At 38.4% G+C, this 18,644-nt stretch overlaps 1 protein-coding gene across 3 annotated transcripts in view; it reads right to left on the bottom strand.

The window, feature by feature from the left end:
- The window catches only part of AMPH (amphiphysin), a 124,701-nt gene that overhangs the window by 62,089 nt on the left and 43,968 nt on the right, over positions 1–18,644 (bottom strand). For all 3 annotated transcript variants that reach the window (XM_063158453.1, XM_063158436.1, XM_063158445.1), the window contains exon 2: positions 4,067–4,147. In XM_063158453.1, the coding sequence (XP_063014523.1) occupies positions 4,067–4,147 (81 nt within the window). The remainder of the gene's footprint in view (positions 1–4,066; positions 4,148–18,644) is intronic.

Genomic DNA, 18,644 nt, shown 5'->3' with positions numbered 1-18,644 from the left:
AGCTGCAGGAGTTAAATGGTTTTGATAGAGAAAGTCCAGGGGCTCTGCAAAGCAACTGTGCTCTGTTCTCTCTGGACATGGGATGACTCAGTTTCTCCATGGTGATTCATCTAGGTAATTCAACTCTGGGTTGTCAAGTCCAGAAGAGGCTCTAATCCAACTGTATTCAGAAAGAGATGGGAATGGATGACTGGGGAATCTAAATGACCGTTTTCCCCCTATAGATCTGCTGCACTGCATTGGTTTTACATGGTCTACTTTTTGGCAGCCAGAGGCAGCTTCTGTGAGAAGCTTCCACTGTGTCCTGCAGAACCAATCTCTGGTGGCTCTGAACACGGACATGCTGCTGGCCAAGGCTGGGCCAATTAGAGATGTTGGTAATGCCTCTGCGATAGCATATTTAAGGAAAAAAAAGTTTAAAAAGTGTGCATGCACAGATTTGTCCTAGCCAGAGAAGAGGAGGAGGTGAGGACATGTGAGGGAAACAACGTGGAGACACCAAGGTCAGTGGAGAAGGGGGGCAGGAGGTGCTCCAAGCACCAGAGCCGAGATTCCTCTGCAGGCTGTGGTGAAGACCCTGGTGAAGCAGCTGTGCCCCTGCAGCCCATGGGGGTCCATAGGGGGTGTAGGGATCCACCTGCACCCCATGGGGGACGTGCTCACACTGGAATGGGGAGATGCCCTGGTGGAGGCTGTGATCCAGCGGGAGACACTGTGGAGAGAGCTGGCCCCTGCATCCAGGCTGGAGCAGCCTGTCCTTGGAGGCCTGCACCCCATGGAAGAGTGACCTACACTGCAGCAGTTTTGGGAGGACTGTTTGCTCATGGGAAGGAGTCAAGTTGCAGTAGTTTTGGCAGGACTGCTGCTTGTGCGATTTGGAGCCATGCTGAAGAAGTTCACAGAGAACTGTCTCCATGAGAAGGGACCCCATGGTGTAGCAGGGGAAGGACTCCTCTCCCTGAGTAGTGGAGGAAAACCTCAGGTGACAAACTAACCAAAACCCTCAGCCCCGTGTCTCCCTGTGCTGTCGGTGGGAAGGAGGGAGGAGTTGGGGGAAAAAGATGTTTTTAAGGGCTTATTTTACTTCTCATTTTCCTTGTCTGACTCTGATAGCAATAAATTCACTTTGTACCTTTAAGCTCAGCCTGTTTTGTCCTTGGAGTGTTTTCTCCTGGTCCTTATCTCAACACATGAAGCACTCATTAAATTTTTCTCTCCTCTGCACAGCTGTTGCAAGGGAGGGTGAGTGAGTGGCTTTTGTGGGGGCCTGTATCAAACCACGACATGCATGTATCCTTACAAATAGCCGCCTTCTGAGTTTGGTACAGGCCCACCATCTAATCTACTAGTCAAAGATTTCAGCTTTTCAATTTTCTGTTTCCTGGATAATGAGGACTGTGCTCTTTCCTTTATCCTTTCAGTGGGCTAAACTGGGAGTCCTTATTTATTATCTTTGGAGAGTAGTAACAAAAAGATCATTCTATCCTTAAAGTTAGTTGACCTCTCAAGGGTTGCATGCTCAGTAATGCAGGCAAACAAGATAGACAGATCATGTTCACAGCTTTCAGCTTACCAGGATCTCCAGAGCACACATAGCACCAGCTGCAACAAAGAACATGTAAAGAGACAAAGAACTGAAGTGATAGTGCTCCTCAGAATGAACTGACAGCAGGTGGGGTGGCCAGGGAACACACAAATCATTGGTGAGATTGCAAGAAACAAAGTAATGCTTGGACCTCCTCTCCAACTTCCTCTGCCATGGCCTTGTTAGGTCAGTGACCACCACAGAGATAAATCCTGGGGAAAACTGAAAAAGATGAAAAGATGGCACAACAACAACTAACAGGGTTGGTTATTCTTGCAAGCTTCCTGAACAGCCCACAGCAACAGTTTGGTGAGCTTCAGCACAGAGATACATCCACCAGATTGTCTTTTTATACTTTAATATCTAGAATTTGACTTTTCTTTATCTAAAGCCTCTAGAGTTGCAGAATGAACTTGAAAGCAGGACTGAATGTAAACCAAGAAGAGATGGCTGCCTGAGTTCACAGGAGACAGCAGTTCGGCACGACATTAATCAGTATGAGTGATAATTCAGATGTACATTGTAATGCTTCTGATCTTTGCATTAAATTGTAAATCAAAGCATGGACAAAACTTAGAAAAATTAAACTATTTATATGCTTCTTATTGGTGAACATGGCAGAAACAGTGCTTTTGCAGCATTTTCCCTGCTGCATTTGAAGAATTGAGCACAACAGAATTTCTTGAAAGCACAGTAAGCATGTGTGACTAGTTCAGTAAATAAAGTCTCTCTCATTTGGTGTGCCAGTGCACCTGTCAGTGCAACTGTCATGACAATTGTAGTAGTTCCCTTTGCAGTCACCCCTCCCTACCCAATTCTCTCTCTGGTCGCAACTCACATGCTCATTTAGGATTTAGCATCATGCAGTTCCTGCAGAGTCCTTTACTGTTTATTACTGCCTCTATGTACATCAAAAGATGAGGAAATAAAAAAGATAGTAATGCTAATATCCTCCTTAGATCTAAGCAAGATTTTCAGCTTAAAATCACCATTACAGAAAATTCTTGGTAAAGGACAGAAATACTTGAGATATCATTTTGCTTAAAAGGATTTTTTTTCTTCTTTCCCCTCTTTTTTGTCTCAGAATTTTGAACTAAAAAAATACCACAAATTCAGTTTCCTCATGGAGATGCTCCATTTGCTCTTACACTGAAGAAACTCCTCAGAGATGCACCATATTTCTACACAGTCACTAGCTGTGAAACAGCTGGGATACGGACAACAAGGATAAGCCATGACATCGAATAATCAAAAGGTCAAGTCAAGAAGACTTGGAAAAGTGGAAAGGGAAGAAAAGGGAAAATATCTCTGTAGGATTTCAAAACTTCTATTAAATCCCACCATCTTCCTGACCTTGGGAAATTTGAGGAAAGAACTACCCATCTCAGAGATACAGATTCTTTTACTTCCCAGTATTCTTCTCTTTGGTGAAGAGGAAAGCTCAATAGATTTTGAAACCTCCCTCTCTTCTACACTTAGAGGAACATAAAGGTGAAGTGACAATAAGATGCAGAAGAGTTAATAAGCATTCTAGCAGTCAGGATGCAGGGTTTGTGTTTACATGGAAAGGAGGGAAGTGCATTTGGTAGAATAGGACTGATTCAGAGCAGAAACTGCAAACACTGACATGAGCCAAATTTTAGATTGTGTAAAATGTGTGGGAGTAGTTCTCACTCTCCAATTCTTTTCTATAGGAGCTCTAAATAACAGCTCACAAAGACGACAGATATGTCAGTTCATACTTATGTAACAAGACTATTTTCTTGGTGGTATTACCACAGTTCATGGGAGGTATTAATTTGTGCTAGAAAGGTGTACTGTATATTAAATTGCAACTCATCACCTCAGAGCCAAAAAGTCTGTCCAACAAAGTAATTTGGGTTAGAATTTAGGATTGCACTGGGACTAGGTTATAAACTCCTTGGAGCCCCTTTGGTTTCCTGTGTTGTGTTTATAACACTAGGAGTAATTGAGCATTGCTGCCTAGTTATGCTTCATCAGCAGTGCCACCACAGACCTCAGCACCCATGGGGAACTTCACAACATATGTGCAGTCTGAAACAATAATCTACTCACTCTTATAAAACCAGCATTATTATATAGCATTGATGAAAGTAATTCACAAAATGAAACCATATAAATACTTCTCTTGCTTTGTAACCAGGCGACCACAGAGCTGCATTTAGTTGAGGTTGGGTTCTATTCTTAATTACTGGTGAAAATGTACTGACACTCTGATCTCAAGCGGTTTAAGCATGGTGATGTTACATATGACAACAACTGTCCTTTTATTTTCAGCCCGTATTTTAGTGCTCTGCATGGACAAATGCAACTGTCACCTCTGTTTGAAAACTGCAGAACAAAATTTTGTACCCAAGAAAAAATAGAATCCTATCTGTTCCCTGCAACACCTTCAAAACCAGCAAGTTAAATATATTGCATTTTTAAGACACAATTAAAGAAAGTGAAAAAGTAACTGACCTCTTGCCGTTTGAAATTTTGAACGTATTCTTCAAACTGCTCATCTTTAGTTTCATCTGCTTTTCCTAATTTTTGAAGAACCTGGAATGAAGGAAATCAGGAATAATTTAATATTTATGACACAAATCAAAACATCTGCTACTTTCAACATTCTGTTCTTGCAGTTAGACATAAATAGCATTTTACTTTGGGGAGTGTTTTGTGCTCTACTATTTCCAAAATTCACACAAAAAACTATTCTGTCAAAAAAAAAAAAAAGAAAAAAAAAAGATGAAAGCAGGAGTATGGAGTGTGTGTGTGTGTGTTTGTGTGTAAATATACTTCCAAGTATGGTGTCCTTGGGAGAATGGTTCTTGTTTTTTCAAACAAGAAAAAACAAGAGAATTCTGCTGGCACTAAAAATTGTCCTCCAGTTCAGAGAAAAAAAGAAGAAAACCTCATCAGTTTTTTCTTCTCATTGCATTGAACAGTATTAACATTATTCTTATCTGCATGATTTTCAACATAAAGTCATAAAAATTAAAGAACTGTAAGGCTGATGCCTATTTAAAACACAGTGTTCATTTTGCTCCCCTCATTAATTCGTGAGTAGATTGTCATCCACTAGATAATAAGCATGCTACAATAATTCAGCAATAAGGGCTATTCAATCAGCAATCTCAAAAGCAATTTAACGCCTTGCACTGCATTTAACCACAATAAATGCATTCTATTATTAAATCCCATTGCTATCCATTCATTATAATACTGAAGACTTAAACATAGCTGCAAATAGGCTTCACCCTATTTATAAAGCAATCCCCAAATCTTTACAGAGTACTTGCTTGTAGGAGTGAACCATCCCACAGATTGACTGCTCTCCCATTACAAATTGACAAAACTATCTATTTGCACAGTTAATAACAAAACCAAACAAAACCAAAACAAAACCCAGAAGTCCCACAAAATTGAAACCATAGCGACTAGCAGATGCTATGAATACACATATAAACATTATAATGTATTCTTCTGAAAACAAAGAATGTACAGCTCCAGTACTACCAGTCTTTCTCAGACCTCTTTCTTCTTCTCCAAAGTCCAGCCAGCCTCACAGCACAAAATCAGGCTGCACAAAGGAGTGATGAGCATTGCTACTGTGGAAACCAGAGGTCAAGATAATAATGAAGGTGATGCAATGCCACCTGTGGACATGGCATATGAAATAAGTTTTGTCATAATTACTGCAGAAAGACTGAAAGAATGATATCAGAGAAGAAAAAAAGATATAGACTAGCCTTTTGCTGCCAATGGTTATGTTCATTTTTAGTTGCTTGTAAGAAAGTTAAAAGTCAAAAAAACCTCTTACACTCTTATCACCAACCTCTTCATAAAATATTAATAAGTATCACAGAAAATTATAAAGAGAAATAATTTAATATTTTGAATCATCACAGGCCTTCACATTGCTCCTTGTCACCAATGAGCCAAACAGGCTGCCCACAACCGTGGCACAGCTCTGATCTGCACCAGGGGGCTTGCTGAAAATTCAACACATCTTTTTTCAAAGAGGTGGTGGCCAGGTAAGCCTCCTGACCATGGCAATGCATTCAAACCACATTGGGAGCAAGAAGCATGTTAACTGTAGCATGAGCATTCATAACATAGATCACAGACTAAAGCATCAAAAGTTGTCGTGATGGATGCTTTTCATATCAATGGCACACATCCACATTTTGAAATGTGCACCCAGGCCCAATAGTGCAAGGCTCAGAAGGAACAACCTCCCACAGCACTTACATCCTATGGTTTGGGATTTTTTTATCCTATCTCCAACTTTCCATTTGTATACAGATATTTAGCTGAACCAAGATGCAGTCTTACAATTTAGCCTCTACAAACACCAACACTAATCTTAATACTGATAATTTATAACACAGTTTCTCAATTTTCCCAATCCAAATCAGAACAATATATGTGTCATATGGTTGGATCTAAAAGTTCCAAGCCAGAGACTAAAGAAACTTACCCTCATGGAAGTCCTGCAGCTCATGCCATGTACACAGATAACTGGGGTTCACTTATTCTTTTGCTAAAAGCAATCCTAATCCCATCCCCACAATTCCATATAGAGACAGTGGAGCAGACTGGGGCTAAAGTAAACTATTCCTCACAGGTTCTTTTAGACCCCGCCCATATAACTCCATGGACTAATGAATGTGTAGCTCAGCCTTTTAGAACCAACCTACTCACAAGTTTACCACTGGTAGTTAAACAGAAAAGTGGCCAGGTTGACAGTTGTAGAAAATGACCCACCTTTCAGCTCTTGTTTGTGCTCTTCTGTCTCAAAGTGGAAGTTGCTTGTCAATAGAAGTCTATAGTTTATATTTTACTTTTGCTCAGTTAGGTCAGCACCTATAGGGTGTTTTTGGGGTAGGGCTAAAGCTGGATGAAGGCTTGTCTGCCTTCAGAAAAAAAGAAAGCAGAGGAATCAAAGATTTTGAATATGTGGTGGCCTGAAGGGCTTGAGTGAATCTAGAACTTAGTGAAGGCAAGTGGCTAGCATTTTTTTTCTTAATACACCCATACAGAGAAATAAAATTTGAGGTTGAGAACATCTTATCAATGTGTATGAACAGTCTGTATCATTTACAATAAAATAAAATTTAAAAATTAAAGAAATGGACACAAACTGAATCTCAGTATATGTTTTATATTCAAGTTTTTGTCATCTTCTGAAGACTGTATGAAATAGCTGATGAATATGTTCACCCTAATAAAATAAAACGGGATAAAAGCTACTTCATTTCATATAATTAAATTAACTCAGCTACCACTAAGCTCTCTCTTAAACTGACAATAAAAGATTTTTTTAAAAGTATCTAAAATGAGTATCAGTGTTCATCCAGCATGTTGCTAAGAATATATGAACTAAATAGTTAATTCCAATTAGCATTGAGAATGAAGTTAAAGCTAAATTTAATACAATGGTAAATTTAGATATGGTCAAGTAAAAACATGTAGAGAGGAATTTCCAGGAAATGTGGTACTGACATATCATAGGGCAGATTCTACACTAAGACACAAAATTTGAGTAAGAACATCAATCATGTCTGATGTAATTTATAAATGTCATCAAGAGTACTTCCATTTGCGGTTGCTGCATCTGCAAAAAAACTTTCAGATGATGTAAAATTGAACAATATGCCTTTAATCTTAAGTGCCTTTATTTACCTTATAATACATTCAGTTTTATGAGGATCTTGAATTCAACTGAGCAATTTTATAATAATTGTAATGTGAATGTTGTTAAGTGTGTGCAACATACCGAAGAAACTAATAGAGTAAAATAAACTACAGATTAGCTTGAGAAAGCTTGATTACACTGAAAACTCTTCTCTTGAGGCAAGAATGAGTCTTTTACTACTTACTGAAACTACCACCCTGAGAGGCCTAGCCTCATCTCCTAAAAAAGTTTTTAAGACTGTGGCAATTCAAGGAAAGAAAAAAAAAAAAAAAAAAAAAAAAGAAGGAAAAAACCCAATGCTGAAACTGATTCTTTGATGTAAGCTGTGGCCACCCAGGAGCTGCCTCAAGGGCAGCTCTGCTTCCTGCAGGGCAGCAGCAGGGTGGGCAGGAACTGACTTCATCAGCCATCCCAAGATACATCACCCTCAGGCACACATCAGTACTCTTAACGAACAACCAACATCCTTAAAACCACTCAGGGCAGGAAGATTTGACTGCTCAAACAGAGGAAAAGTCTTCAGGAGAAGACTTCATCAGAAATTCACAGGACCACTAAAATCCTGAAAAAACTAATTTGCCAAAAGTAGCACAATTTAGGGTATAACAGAATAACCCCAGAAAAGCAAGACAAACACAGGAGTTCAAAACCATTGTCATAGACTCTCTGTCCAATTTTTTTTGAGAACAGTAAAGTGCTCTGGATCTCAAGAAGAGCATACTCATGCATCTATAACACTGTTCCACAACAGTTTTACAACACCATTCCACAACATTTTTTCCCCCTAATACCATACTCTTCTTTAACCTGCAAAAGAAATACTAGGGCTGCATGACTAATATGTGCAATCTTCCAGAGGAGTTTCAAGATGGTCCTTCTGGGCAGAAATTGGTTAAAATGAAAACCAGCCATGCAGGAGAATTAATTTTAGAGTTACCCTAGTGCAAAACATCATATGGATATCAGCAAATGCTCACAAAATTTAAAGAAGCATTTGGCCAATATAAAATAGAAGCTTTGAAAGGAGCTTCTTATATACACAGCAATGCTTATCTGGGATTTAAAAAAACCAGAAAAACAATGGGTTAAGTTTGAAGTAAGCATGACTGTATTTAAACTTAATCAGCTATGAAGTAGTATATGTCAACTCATACAGGAAAAATTCATGGCCCTGTTATAAATAACTATGTAGTTATTATCTTTTGCTATTATTAGCTTTTGTAAATTATTTTGATATAGTACAATCTCTTTTCAACTGCTTTTGATATAGCATAATTTGTCAGCCTTTTATGGTTGATACCCTAATCTCTGTATAGATTGTATATCTTAGTGTGATAAATATATATTATAGTTTAGGCTTCTGCAAAATATTAAAATAAAGGATATGTACTGTGTATAATAACATTAACTTTATTAACTTTTTCAGAGGCAATTGTATTTGTGAAGTAATAACTAATGCCTTTATTTTTGTAACTAACTGACAATAGTGAAATAGCTAATGTTGATTGAAAGTACTTGTAAAGACAGCCAGAATGTCTGTATGATAAGATAACAGTGAACAAACTAGGCAAATAACACCCAAAGAGCAAAAAGGAATCTACCACTGACCCTTTGGCTCTCAGTAACTGTCAAACCACAGACCCTGGTGAGGAAATAAAGTACAAGACTCTCAGAATCACATCTGCTTTGTGGCACATGCTCTAAGAAGATAAGGTCAGGGGTCGAACTAAGATACAGAATTCTTGGAACATGTAAACTCAAAGGAATGTTTGAATATGTGTAAACTTCATTTATATGCATTTGACCAATGCAATAAGAAAGTACATAAGAAGAGTTGTTATAATTAAAGGTGTACTTCTGGCAGCTTGCTGAGCACCCCAGTGCTGGATACTGTCCCTTTTATCCCTTATTAAACTTCTAAAAATTTTAAAGAGTGAGCCTTGTTTCTCACAGACCCAAGCTTTACCAGAGCCTGACAGTAATTCCAGACAGACAAAACACTCCACCCCACCACTCGCCTTGCCACAAGCCAGCCATCTCCTCCCACCAAAAAACCCTACCCAAGCACCACAAACACCTCCGTGTTTAAAAAGACAATTATTTTCATTCAGTGGGATGCTACACAAAGTGACCAATATCCAAAACCATAAAACAGTGTCAAAGTAGAAATTTTAAGCATGGTCCATGATTCCCAGCTCGGATTTGAGAAGTGTGGGCACAAAGTTTAAGAAATCCGGTTTGTTGCAGAAATACAAGCTATCTAGGAAGAGAACATAGAAGCATTAACCCCAGTACAGAAATAATTTCAAAACTTATATACTGGCTCTCACTCAAGCATGACAGCAAGGTGTTAAAAACAAGAAACGGAATACTCAAGAGTCATTGAAGCTACACAAGATTCCGACTTCCTCAGAAGTTAGCACATTGGATGCTGAAGTGAAAACAGGGAGAATCATTGCAAAGATGCTGCTTAGTTGTTCTGCTGCAAAGAGGGCCAGGAAGAGACAGTGCAGTAGATTACACATATGTAAGTATTAACCTTATGGACCTATTTGTTTAGTCCAGCTAATAGAAAGCCTCCTCTCCAAAGAGGTAACATTCATATCTAACTACTCAAAATCTAGTTGGGTGGCATTTAAAAACAAAACCAGTTTTTTCTGTCATGATGTTGACGTCTAAAGTCTCCTGCCTCCATTTCACTTCAGCACTGAAATCTCAAAATATGGTCAGTAAAAGAAGATGGGCATTAAGATATTTTTCAGTACTGTTACATTGCAGGATTAAAAATTGGATGGATTTTCATTATTAGAAAAATAGTAGATTTTTTTAAAAACTGTTAATTTTTCTCTAGTGCTAAACACATCGAGTAAGTATAAATTACAATTTTATGACAGAGTTAAGATTCCTGTGTCTGAAATACCATAATGTATTGTGCAGTTTCAGTTCTGCTATGAAAATTTTGATCTCAGCATAGCTTTAATGCAACAAGCTCAATGGCTTTTCTTCTCTAAGCAGTTGACTGAATTTCATACTCTCCATACTATACAGTCACACACTTCCCAAAAACACAGCCTTGCCCTTGTACTCCTGCTGCTATTTCACCATTGCATTACTGCAAAAACAACAGCTGACAGTGAAATGTGTGCTGAACCCTCTGTTCTCATTAATATCTGCTGCAAAGTTGTGGAAAAAAATCCCTTTGTCATTGACAGACTCTCAAAAGCCTGAAAACCTGATTAATACAGAACACTGAGCATTTTCCTATAAAATTTTTACCAAAGAAAAGACACTACAATTAAGCTCTTCACTTAGAATCAATTACTTTGTGACGTTCTGGTTTCTGTTACTAATCTTACAAAATATTTACCTTAGCTCAGGTTTCCAGATCAGCTTTAGGCCATCTGTGGTTACCAGTTTTTTTTTCTGTACACATTGGCACTACTAATGACACGCAGAACAACTGAATATTCATCAAATTACAGAAGAATCTTCACTGTCCGTATTATTACTGTACTGGTAATGGTTCCCCAGACTCCTCCTAGATCTACTCTTACACTGGGCACAATAATGCTAATTTGTCCACAGTTTACAGTTGAGGTTTATTGCTCAAGTTTTACACAGTGGATCATATCCTAGAATAAAGGCCATCACAGTAAACTGCATTTGGGATTGTATCATTTAGTAGATTAATGCAGCTCCACAATTGCTATTCTAATATGTAACATAGGCAATTTCTGCTGTACAAAGTCAAAGAGAAGTCATATCCTGAACTGCACAAATGCATGAAATATGGCCCAAGTAATGGAAGAGGGAAGCTGCAAGGTACCAGGCATTCTCCAGTATGGAAGAGCATAAAGACAACTCTACCGGTCAGACTAATTGTCCATGTAATATGGATCTAACCTCTAACAAACCTCTTTCCAAACCCCCTCAAAAGAAGATGACTAGGGAAGACACATGACAACTGTACAGTGATGCTACTTCAGAACCTTCTCCCAACCTCCTCTCTCTCACTAAAACTGAATTTCAATGAATTGATGTTGTCTCTTCACATTTTATAGACCCAGTGGATTTTTCTTATTGAAGGACTGTTATGCTATTTGTGAAGTTCTGATAAGGTATTCACTGCTTAAAGAAGCAAAAAGGTGTACTTCTCTTACAAATGCTTTTCTTTTGTTAACTTTTTGTAAGCTTTTGCTTGCTGGTGCTTTGAGTATTATAAAATACCATCATGCATTGGAACAGTTTGCTTAAAAAATGAGAAGAATACTGAATAATATCCAGACAAGCATTAACCACTATGATAAGCTACATTCTCATAAATAAAAATTTAAGAGGGAAATGCAGCCTAAATGACAAATGTGAACATTATGCAATGAGAGATGATCATAGTAACCTTTCTGCAAATCACAGAATCTAATTGTTCGTCATTGCCCAAAAAATGTAAAAATTCTCTGAAGAGATCCACAAAATAAACAAGATTATGATTGTTTTTGGAATGAAGCCACAGACTCCTACCTTAGTCCTTGGTCATTTGGTTAAAAGCAGAAAGAACTTTACAGAGGACACTGACCTGCATATTGCAGTGTACCACAATATTTTCTTTGCAACATCCAGCAAATAATTTCTTTTATTGGAAGTATGCACCTTTGCAAAATTTAACACAATAGCAGATGGTTACTGTTCAGCATTAAGTGTGACCCTAAGAAGTGCAGCAGTAAAACTTAGCTGGGCAGTAGAATTACAAGGAGATGGAAGGATGAGCTTTTAAGTTTACAAAGGCCTCATTTTGCTTATGAGAAGGGAAGGAATACTGACAGCTATGCCAGTATACTGCTAGGGACTTCTGCTTTTCTCTTAAGAACTTCACAAGACAATGCTATGGGGTCCCACGTGATACAATGGCTCATCAGATACTCTCTGTCTGTATCCTGAACAGTGCTTATCTCCAGTGGATGTGAAAACCTGTACAGGTTCGAACAATAAAGAAGCTGTTCCCTAGACTGTGTGTGAGGATAGCATATATAACAGAGGACAGCATCAAGGTAGAGATGCTGGAATGGTGCATGGCAGGTGGTTTTCACAGATTGTAGGTTAAACAGGGAAACAAAATGGAAAGAAACAATAAACAACATAGATCAAAATACAGAGAGGAAAAAAGACTGAGAAATCAAAGAAGGAATTAAGCAGAAGTGAAACAATTATGAGAGAATAGAGACCAAGCTGAAAACAAACAATCAACTTTGAGAAATCACTGGTTTGATTCATTTGCCTTCCCATGGTCATCTCAGATCACCCAGGATACCTCAAACACCTCTGTGCAGGTGGCAAACATGACAAGGGATGGCAGCCTGAGGCAAGGCAGGATATAACTCAAGCAGCCTATGTGTGGGCTGCTGAAGTGAACTATTAATAGCACAGCAACACCTACGCTCCTCAAACTTTTGAGTTTTCTGTTTCCTCACAAAATTGCTTAATACAATAATAGTGCATTTTTTTTGGTCCCTTTACCATTGGGCAAAAAAAGTACAGAAAAGGCAAGGAACTTCTACACCAAGTTCAGAGAATTATAATCATATGGAAAAATCTGATTATTCTAGACTAGCATGTTAACCTCTGGGCCATCCTCCTGTGAATAGCAGTACAGAAATCTGCAGTGTTCAGAATATCTGCACTAGAGCTACACAGAAGAGAAAGAATGAGACAAAAAGGAATCTCAAAGAACTGCAAAGACAATCTCTTTGCCCTTCTCTGCTTCATATGAGTTGCTCTCATACTTCTTGAAAAAATTGATTACTTCTTATGATTGAACAAGGTCAAAATTTAACTTAGCAGTGATATCCTCAGCTGAATTTTGTGTCCTTTACTGCATCCCAAATAAAGCAAAAAATTACTCTGCTGAATTAAAAAAAAAAAAAAGAAAAATACTGTCATTTGTTGTTTCTGCCTGTACTTACTAATGTAGCTGAAAAGTAACTAGATAGCTTCCCAAAAGTGACCAGTGTGTCTCAGCCTTTGGCATACTAGCTGTGCACTCAGATTCTCCTCATTATTTCTTATTTCGGTCCCTCTTACCAGTTCCTCCACTTTCCTACCACCCTTTGGTATGTCCTCTGCCCTTACTGTTGAGCAGACACTTTCCTTAAAACTGCTTCCTCCAATAAACATCAACACTACAAGAAATACTTTATTTACTGCCTTTGATAGCGTTTCAGTTTGTTCACATGACAATTTAATTTACCTGATCTACTAACTTTTGAGCTGCAAGCTTTTCAAAGCAAGAGACTGTCTATCTGAACTTCTGTCCCTTATGGCACTGAAGACAAGGGGACCATCCTCTCAACTTGTTTGAAGATCCTACCAAAAAACTTTAATTATAATTCAACTTCTGATGGCTATATTTACCTGGTGACCAGCTAGTTCTTTTGCTATTTACTTGATACTCCTAGTCCTTAAGATTGAGGAATAAAAAGGCTTAAGCAGCCCCTTGATAAACTTTCTTCCACCATATTTCCAAGAAATAAAAAGCACAGAATCAAATACAAAACTATTGCCATTGACAAAACTTCAATTAGAAAGTTTTCAAATTCTATTTGGATTGTTATTTTAAAATTAAATAACTGCCTATATAGAACTTCTTAAAAATATGCTTCTGAGATCTTGTCAGAGGAACATAAAAATCAACTACAAAACCACTTAGAACAAAAATCTTTTTAAGCTGGAAGCAGCCACAATGCAATAAACATTTTATTCTCCTGTACAGAAGGGCCACTAAGACTCATCCTTGAGCAAGTTGACCAAGACAATTTATTGTACCAAAGTCCTCTGCAGTGATACCTAACAGACAGTGTGGTGATTCTAAATTAAAATTTCTTTTTCTGAAGAAATAATTAAATTGGCATTATGTGCTAGCCAGGTATTTCTGAAGAAAGTGACCGTATTTCCTTCTCATTGCTTTTCAGAATTATTCAGCATTTTTGCATTACTGAAGATCAAATATTGTAATGTTATCGTAATCTAAGGCTGCTCAGCCAACATAGAATATTTCTACTTTTCTTGTTAAGTTCTATTAAGGATAAACTTGCCTGTTCTCAGGAGTTTATGTGTATCATTTCTTCATGCTGACCCCAGGTCATGGACTTGTAGTTATCAAAAAGGAAAAAAGCACTGAAGTGATGCTGAGATCATCAAGGACTACCAGCAGTGGAGGTGCCAGTGCTCCAGCTTTGACATTTGAGACACTGCAGACAAGTAGGACTTCATCCTCTCCCATGGAGCTTGGGGAATGAAACTCCAGAATTAGCCCTCAGAGCTGCTGAACATGGAAGTAGATGCTCACATCGGCAGCATGCACAGTACATATAGGGTCCACTTTTTAGAGAAGTCTTTTCTTTGCTGAGGCAACATCAGTCCCCTTCTACTCAATGTGCTGCTGTGAAAACAACCCATTTAAGAGCTCTCTAACAGTCACACTCTCCAGGCAAAAAGAGGTCCAGAAAAGGAGCCTATCTGCCAATGATGGAAAATAAATGGTAGGAGAAACACTGTTTTACTGCAAGAGAAGCAATGTTCTTCTGAGGATACTTTTCATCTGGAGCAACATTCTGATGCCTTTTAATGGTCCTTATTAAGACAAACAGCAAGTCAGAGGAATATACCATAGTGAGAGCAAGATTAACAAGGAGAAAAATTCAGGTTCTGGACAAAAAACATTTTCAATACAGAAAGAGGACTGGGACAGGTAAGAAAAAATGCCACAAATTCAGTTAGGTGTAAGGAGATTTGGAAAACATAACTTCCATAACTGAGAGAAAATAAAATAACAGTGGGATGCTGTGGCCTTATAACTTGTTAGTGTGGTCACCAAGGCATGCTGGAGAGACAACAGCAGCAAAGACAAGCCTTAGCAACCCTTATCAGCAAGTGTGGTGCTGCAAGCCCTGTTAGGCTCTTCAGAAGCTAACTGACACTGAAGCTATGTGTCAATGAACAGCTCAACAGAAATCTTTCACCACACATAACATGGAAGGAAATTGGCACAGGCTAGAGGCTACGAATGCCACTGGGAATTTGGTATATAGTGAATTCAGCTGTGGGGAGCAGATTGCTAAGTGGATATTCATTTGCACATTAAGTGTCATGGAACAGCATGGGAGTGTGGCAAAGAATTCTAGTCTTTCTCTTGTTCTCGTGTCCTACATCCAGCAGCGAAAATTTGGAAAAAATGATCACCATTCTTTTTTAAAGAGTGTTGTCATTTCTGCCTTCAGTCACTGCTTTTCTATACTAGCCAAATGCTTTGACTTCAACCTTCCATTGTGGCCAAGTTTACTTATGTTCAACTCTTTTCTTGGCTTTTGTCGAGACTCCTTCCAGCTTCTCTTATAATAATATGCCTAAAACTGCTTGATACATTTTAAAATCAGAGGTAGAAAGAAATGTGTTAAGCACTGAAAATCAGCTTACATGTGAAAATGGATCAGAAAATACTGACTGACCTGAAAAAAATATTAAACTACAGCAGTTTGATATTCAGAACTAAATCCTATGAAAAAAACCACTGCACATGTCTAATGAAAAAGTTACCCATTCCTCAGTGTCTCATTTATTTGGCGCTCAAATATACAGTCTATATACCCTATCCACCATGATCACCAGAATAAATACCTGTTGTACAAGCACCTTTGAAAATCACTTCAGGATTGGATTATAACACCTTAATTTCTGGAGGAGAAAACTGAGGTACAGGAATTGATTAAGCAGCTGTGCCAGCCTTTAATTAATCATGCAATATATCAAAGGGACAGCTTTAATGTAGATGTTGTGCATCAACACTGTGCCTGAACAACTACTGAGCAACAAAAAGAACTAAAAAAGCAAATATAAGAAATATATAAGAAGGTCCACAACTCATTTATTTCACTGTAATTAAATTTGTGGATCTGAATGTGTGAGAAAGAGAAGCAGGATTAGTTTCTTTACCATTCTCCAAAATAAACTGAAACATATGGCAGCTATTACTTAATATTATCTATCATACCTACTTAAACTGTCATATTTCATGTAGGAAAAAGTTAAAATTTAAAGATACTGGTTCAAAACCAACTTAATCAAAGCTTACTGGAAATTCTCTAAGTGTAAAGACTGATTTTATTTTTTTTTCCTTTGGCTCTGAAACTTTCAGCTGTGTAAAATAGCTTATGCAGCAAGTAATTTCTTAACAAAGACATGTTTTAAGTGCTTCTTACTAAATGCTTTCAAAATAGATGCTTTTCACATAATGAACTATAATGGCTTTAAAAGGCAAGTAGAACTGTAGGCATTTATAAATCTAAATTTAACTTCTGGCAGCTACTAAAAGATTAGAAAAGCACCACAGTCATAACATTTTGTTCATTTATATAAAATATAAGTGAGTTTTTTCTAGGAATACAGAAGTACCCCACAGGTGCTGAAGACTGTTAGGATCACTAGGAAACTCACGATGTTTTTAGGTGACTTTAAAAACCTACTGGTTTTGTTATTTTAACATATAGATACATTGTTTCTGACTAACAAAGATGACTGACTTCATGCATTGTAAGAGCACAGAAGCTGGTTTAATAAAATAACTGAAGTTGCCGGGTAAATTGTCTGTGTGGAGGTATTTATCTCAGGTAGCTTCGGGAGTCTCTTCTCCAAGGAGATGAACCATGTAGAGAGAAATGGTGTTTGGGCCTCAGCCCGTGTGCAGCAGAATCAAAGTCTGCCAGTCTTGTAGGAGTGACACCTAGAAAATCAAATCTTACACCAAAGACTTCATAGTATTCACACTCAGGGTGAATATTCTGATTATCAGATGCCTTATGCTGTTGCAAGTTAAGAGGAAAATGAACAACTTTATAGAAAAGGAAGGAAACTTCCTTCAAATACCTGCAAAACACAAACTGAAACAGGATCAGAGCCATTGATCATAGGACCATGGGATATTCTTTGCCAAATCTGTCTGTGTGAGGAAAAAAAGGTCTTCTAGGTATTTGCAGTGATAAAGTTGCTTACTCTGCAGGCAGTTTACACTCTTAAGATCATGGATCAGAGGTCTCAAAAAGTTGTCAGGCCAGCTCTTTCCTCATGAGTTAAAGGTGCAAAGTGTTGGATTGGATTTTCTCCAATTAACTAATCCCTGCCTTGCCCATGAAATGAAACTATTGCAGCAGTACTCTGACACCCAGTTTCCTTCAAAATGAGCAGCATTTAATGCCTTTCTGCAAAGACTGCATTTTTTCTTCTCAGCAAAACAACAGGTACTTGAGATAGCTAAAAGTGTGCAAACTTTAGAATAGGGTCATTACACAGACTTCTTGTCACAGGAGAAGTCTGAATATTAAACAGTGAACTTTTATACTTTACAGCAAGTCCCTGCTCTAGATCAAGATGCTGGGATCACGCCTGCTCTGACTTTGCATGTGGGATAGACTGTGTAATCACAAGGCTATAAATCTGCAAGGACTGCACTGCTGCAGAGGATGTTTATAAGCTCTTCGGAAGGGACAGGTGAGGAAGGAGAGGTGGGTGGCTCTGTAGATTAAGGAGAGTTTTGACTGGATAGAGCTTCAGGAAAGTGAGGGTAATATTGAGTAAGTCCCTGGGTAAGAATCAGGAAGAAGTCCAGCAAAGCAGACATCCTAAGGGGAGTCTGTTATAGATCACCCAACCAGGATGAAGAGGCAGATGAAACATTCTATAAACAGCTGGCTGAAGTTCCACTATCACTAGCCCTGGTTCTTTTGGGAGGTTGCAGAAGGTTCCTGGGTTGTGTGGAAGAAACTTCCTGGCACAGCCTGTAAGTGAACCTAACAATGGGTGGTGCTCTGCTAAACCAGAGAAGATGGCTGGGGACAAATGTGGTGGTTGGAGGTGTCTTGGGCACAGTGGCTATGAAATGATGCTTTTTCCTTCTCTGTGAAGTAAGGAAGGGGTCAACAAAACCTCTACCTTGGTCTTACAGAAGACAGACTTCAGCCTGTTCAGGACACTGGTTCTGAGATTCCCTAGTGAAACAGCCTTTAAAAACAAAGGGATCCAGGAAGGCTGGACATAAGAGAAACATTGTAGAGGTGCAGGAGCAAGCCGTCTCTATGTGCCAAAAGGCAAGCTCTCAGGGAAGACCGGCCTGTCTGAATAGGGAGCTTTTGCTGGAACTCAGGAAAAAAAAAAAAGACAAAAGGGCAGGCAAGTTAGGAAGACTACAAGGATGTCATTAGGTCATGCAGAGAGGAAATTAAAAAGGGGAAAGCTCAGCTAGAACTCATTCTGGCCACTGCTGTGAAAGATTAAAAAAAAAAGTGTTTTTTTAAAACACATTAACAACAAAGT

This window comes from Melospiza melodia, chromosome 1, assembly GCF_035770615.1.
Source record: "Melospiza melodia melodia isolate bMelMel2 chromosome 1, bMelMel2.pri, whole genome shotgun sequence".
NCBI lineage: Eukaryota > Metazoa > Chordata > Aves > Passeriformes > Passerellidae > Melospiza > Melospiza melodia.
Note: the sequence above shows the minus strand (reverse complement) of the source record. Positions and strands in the feature narration are given on the sequence as shown.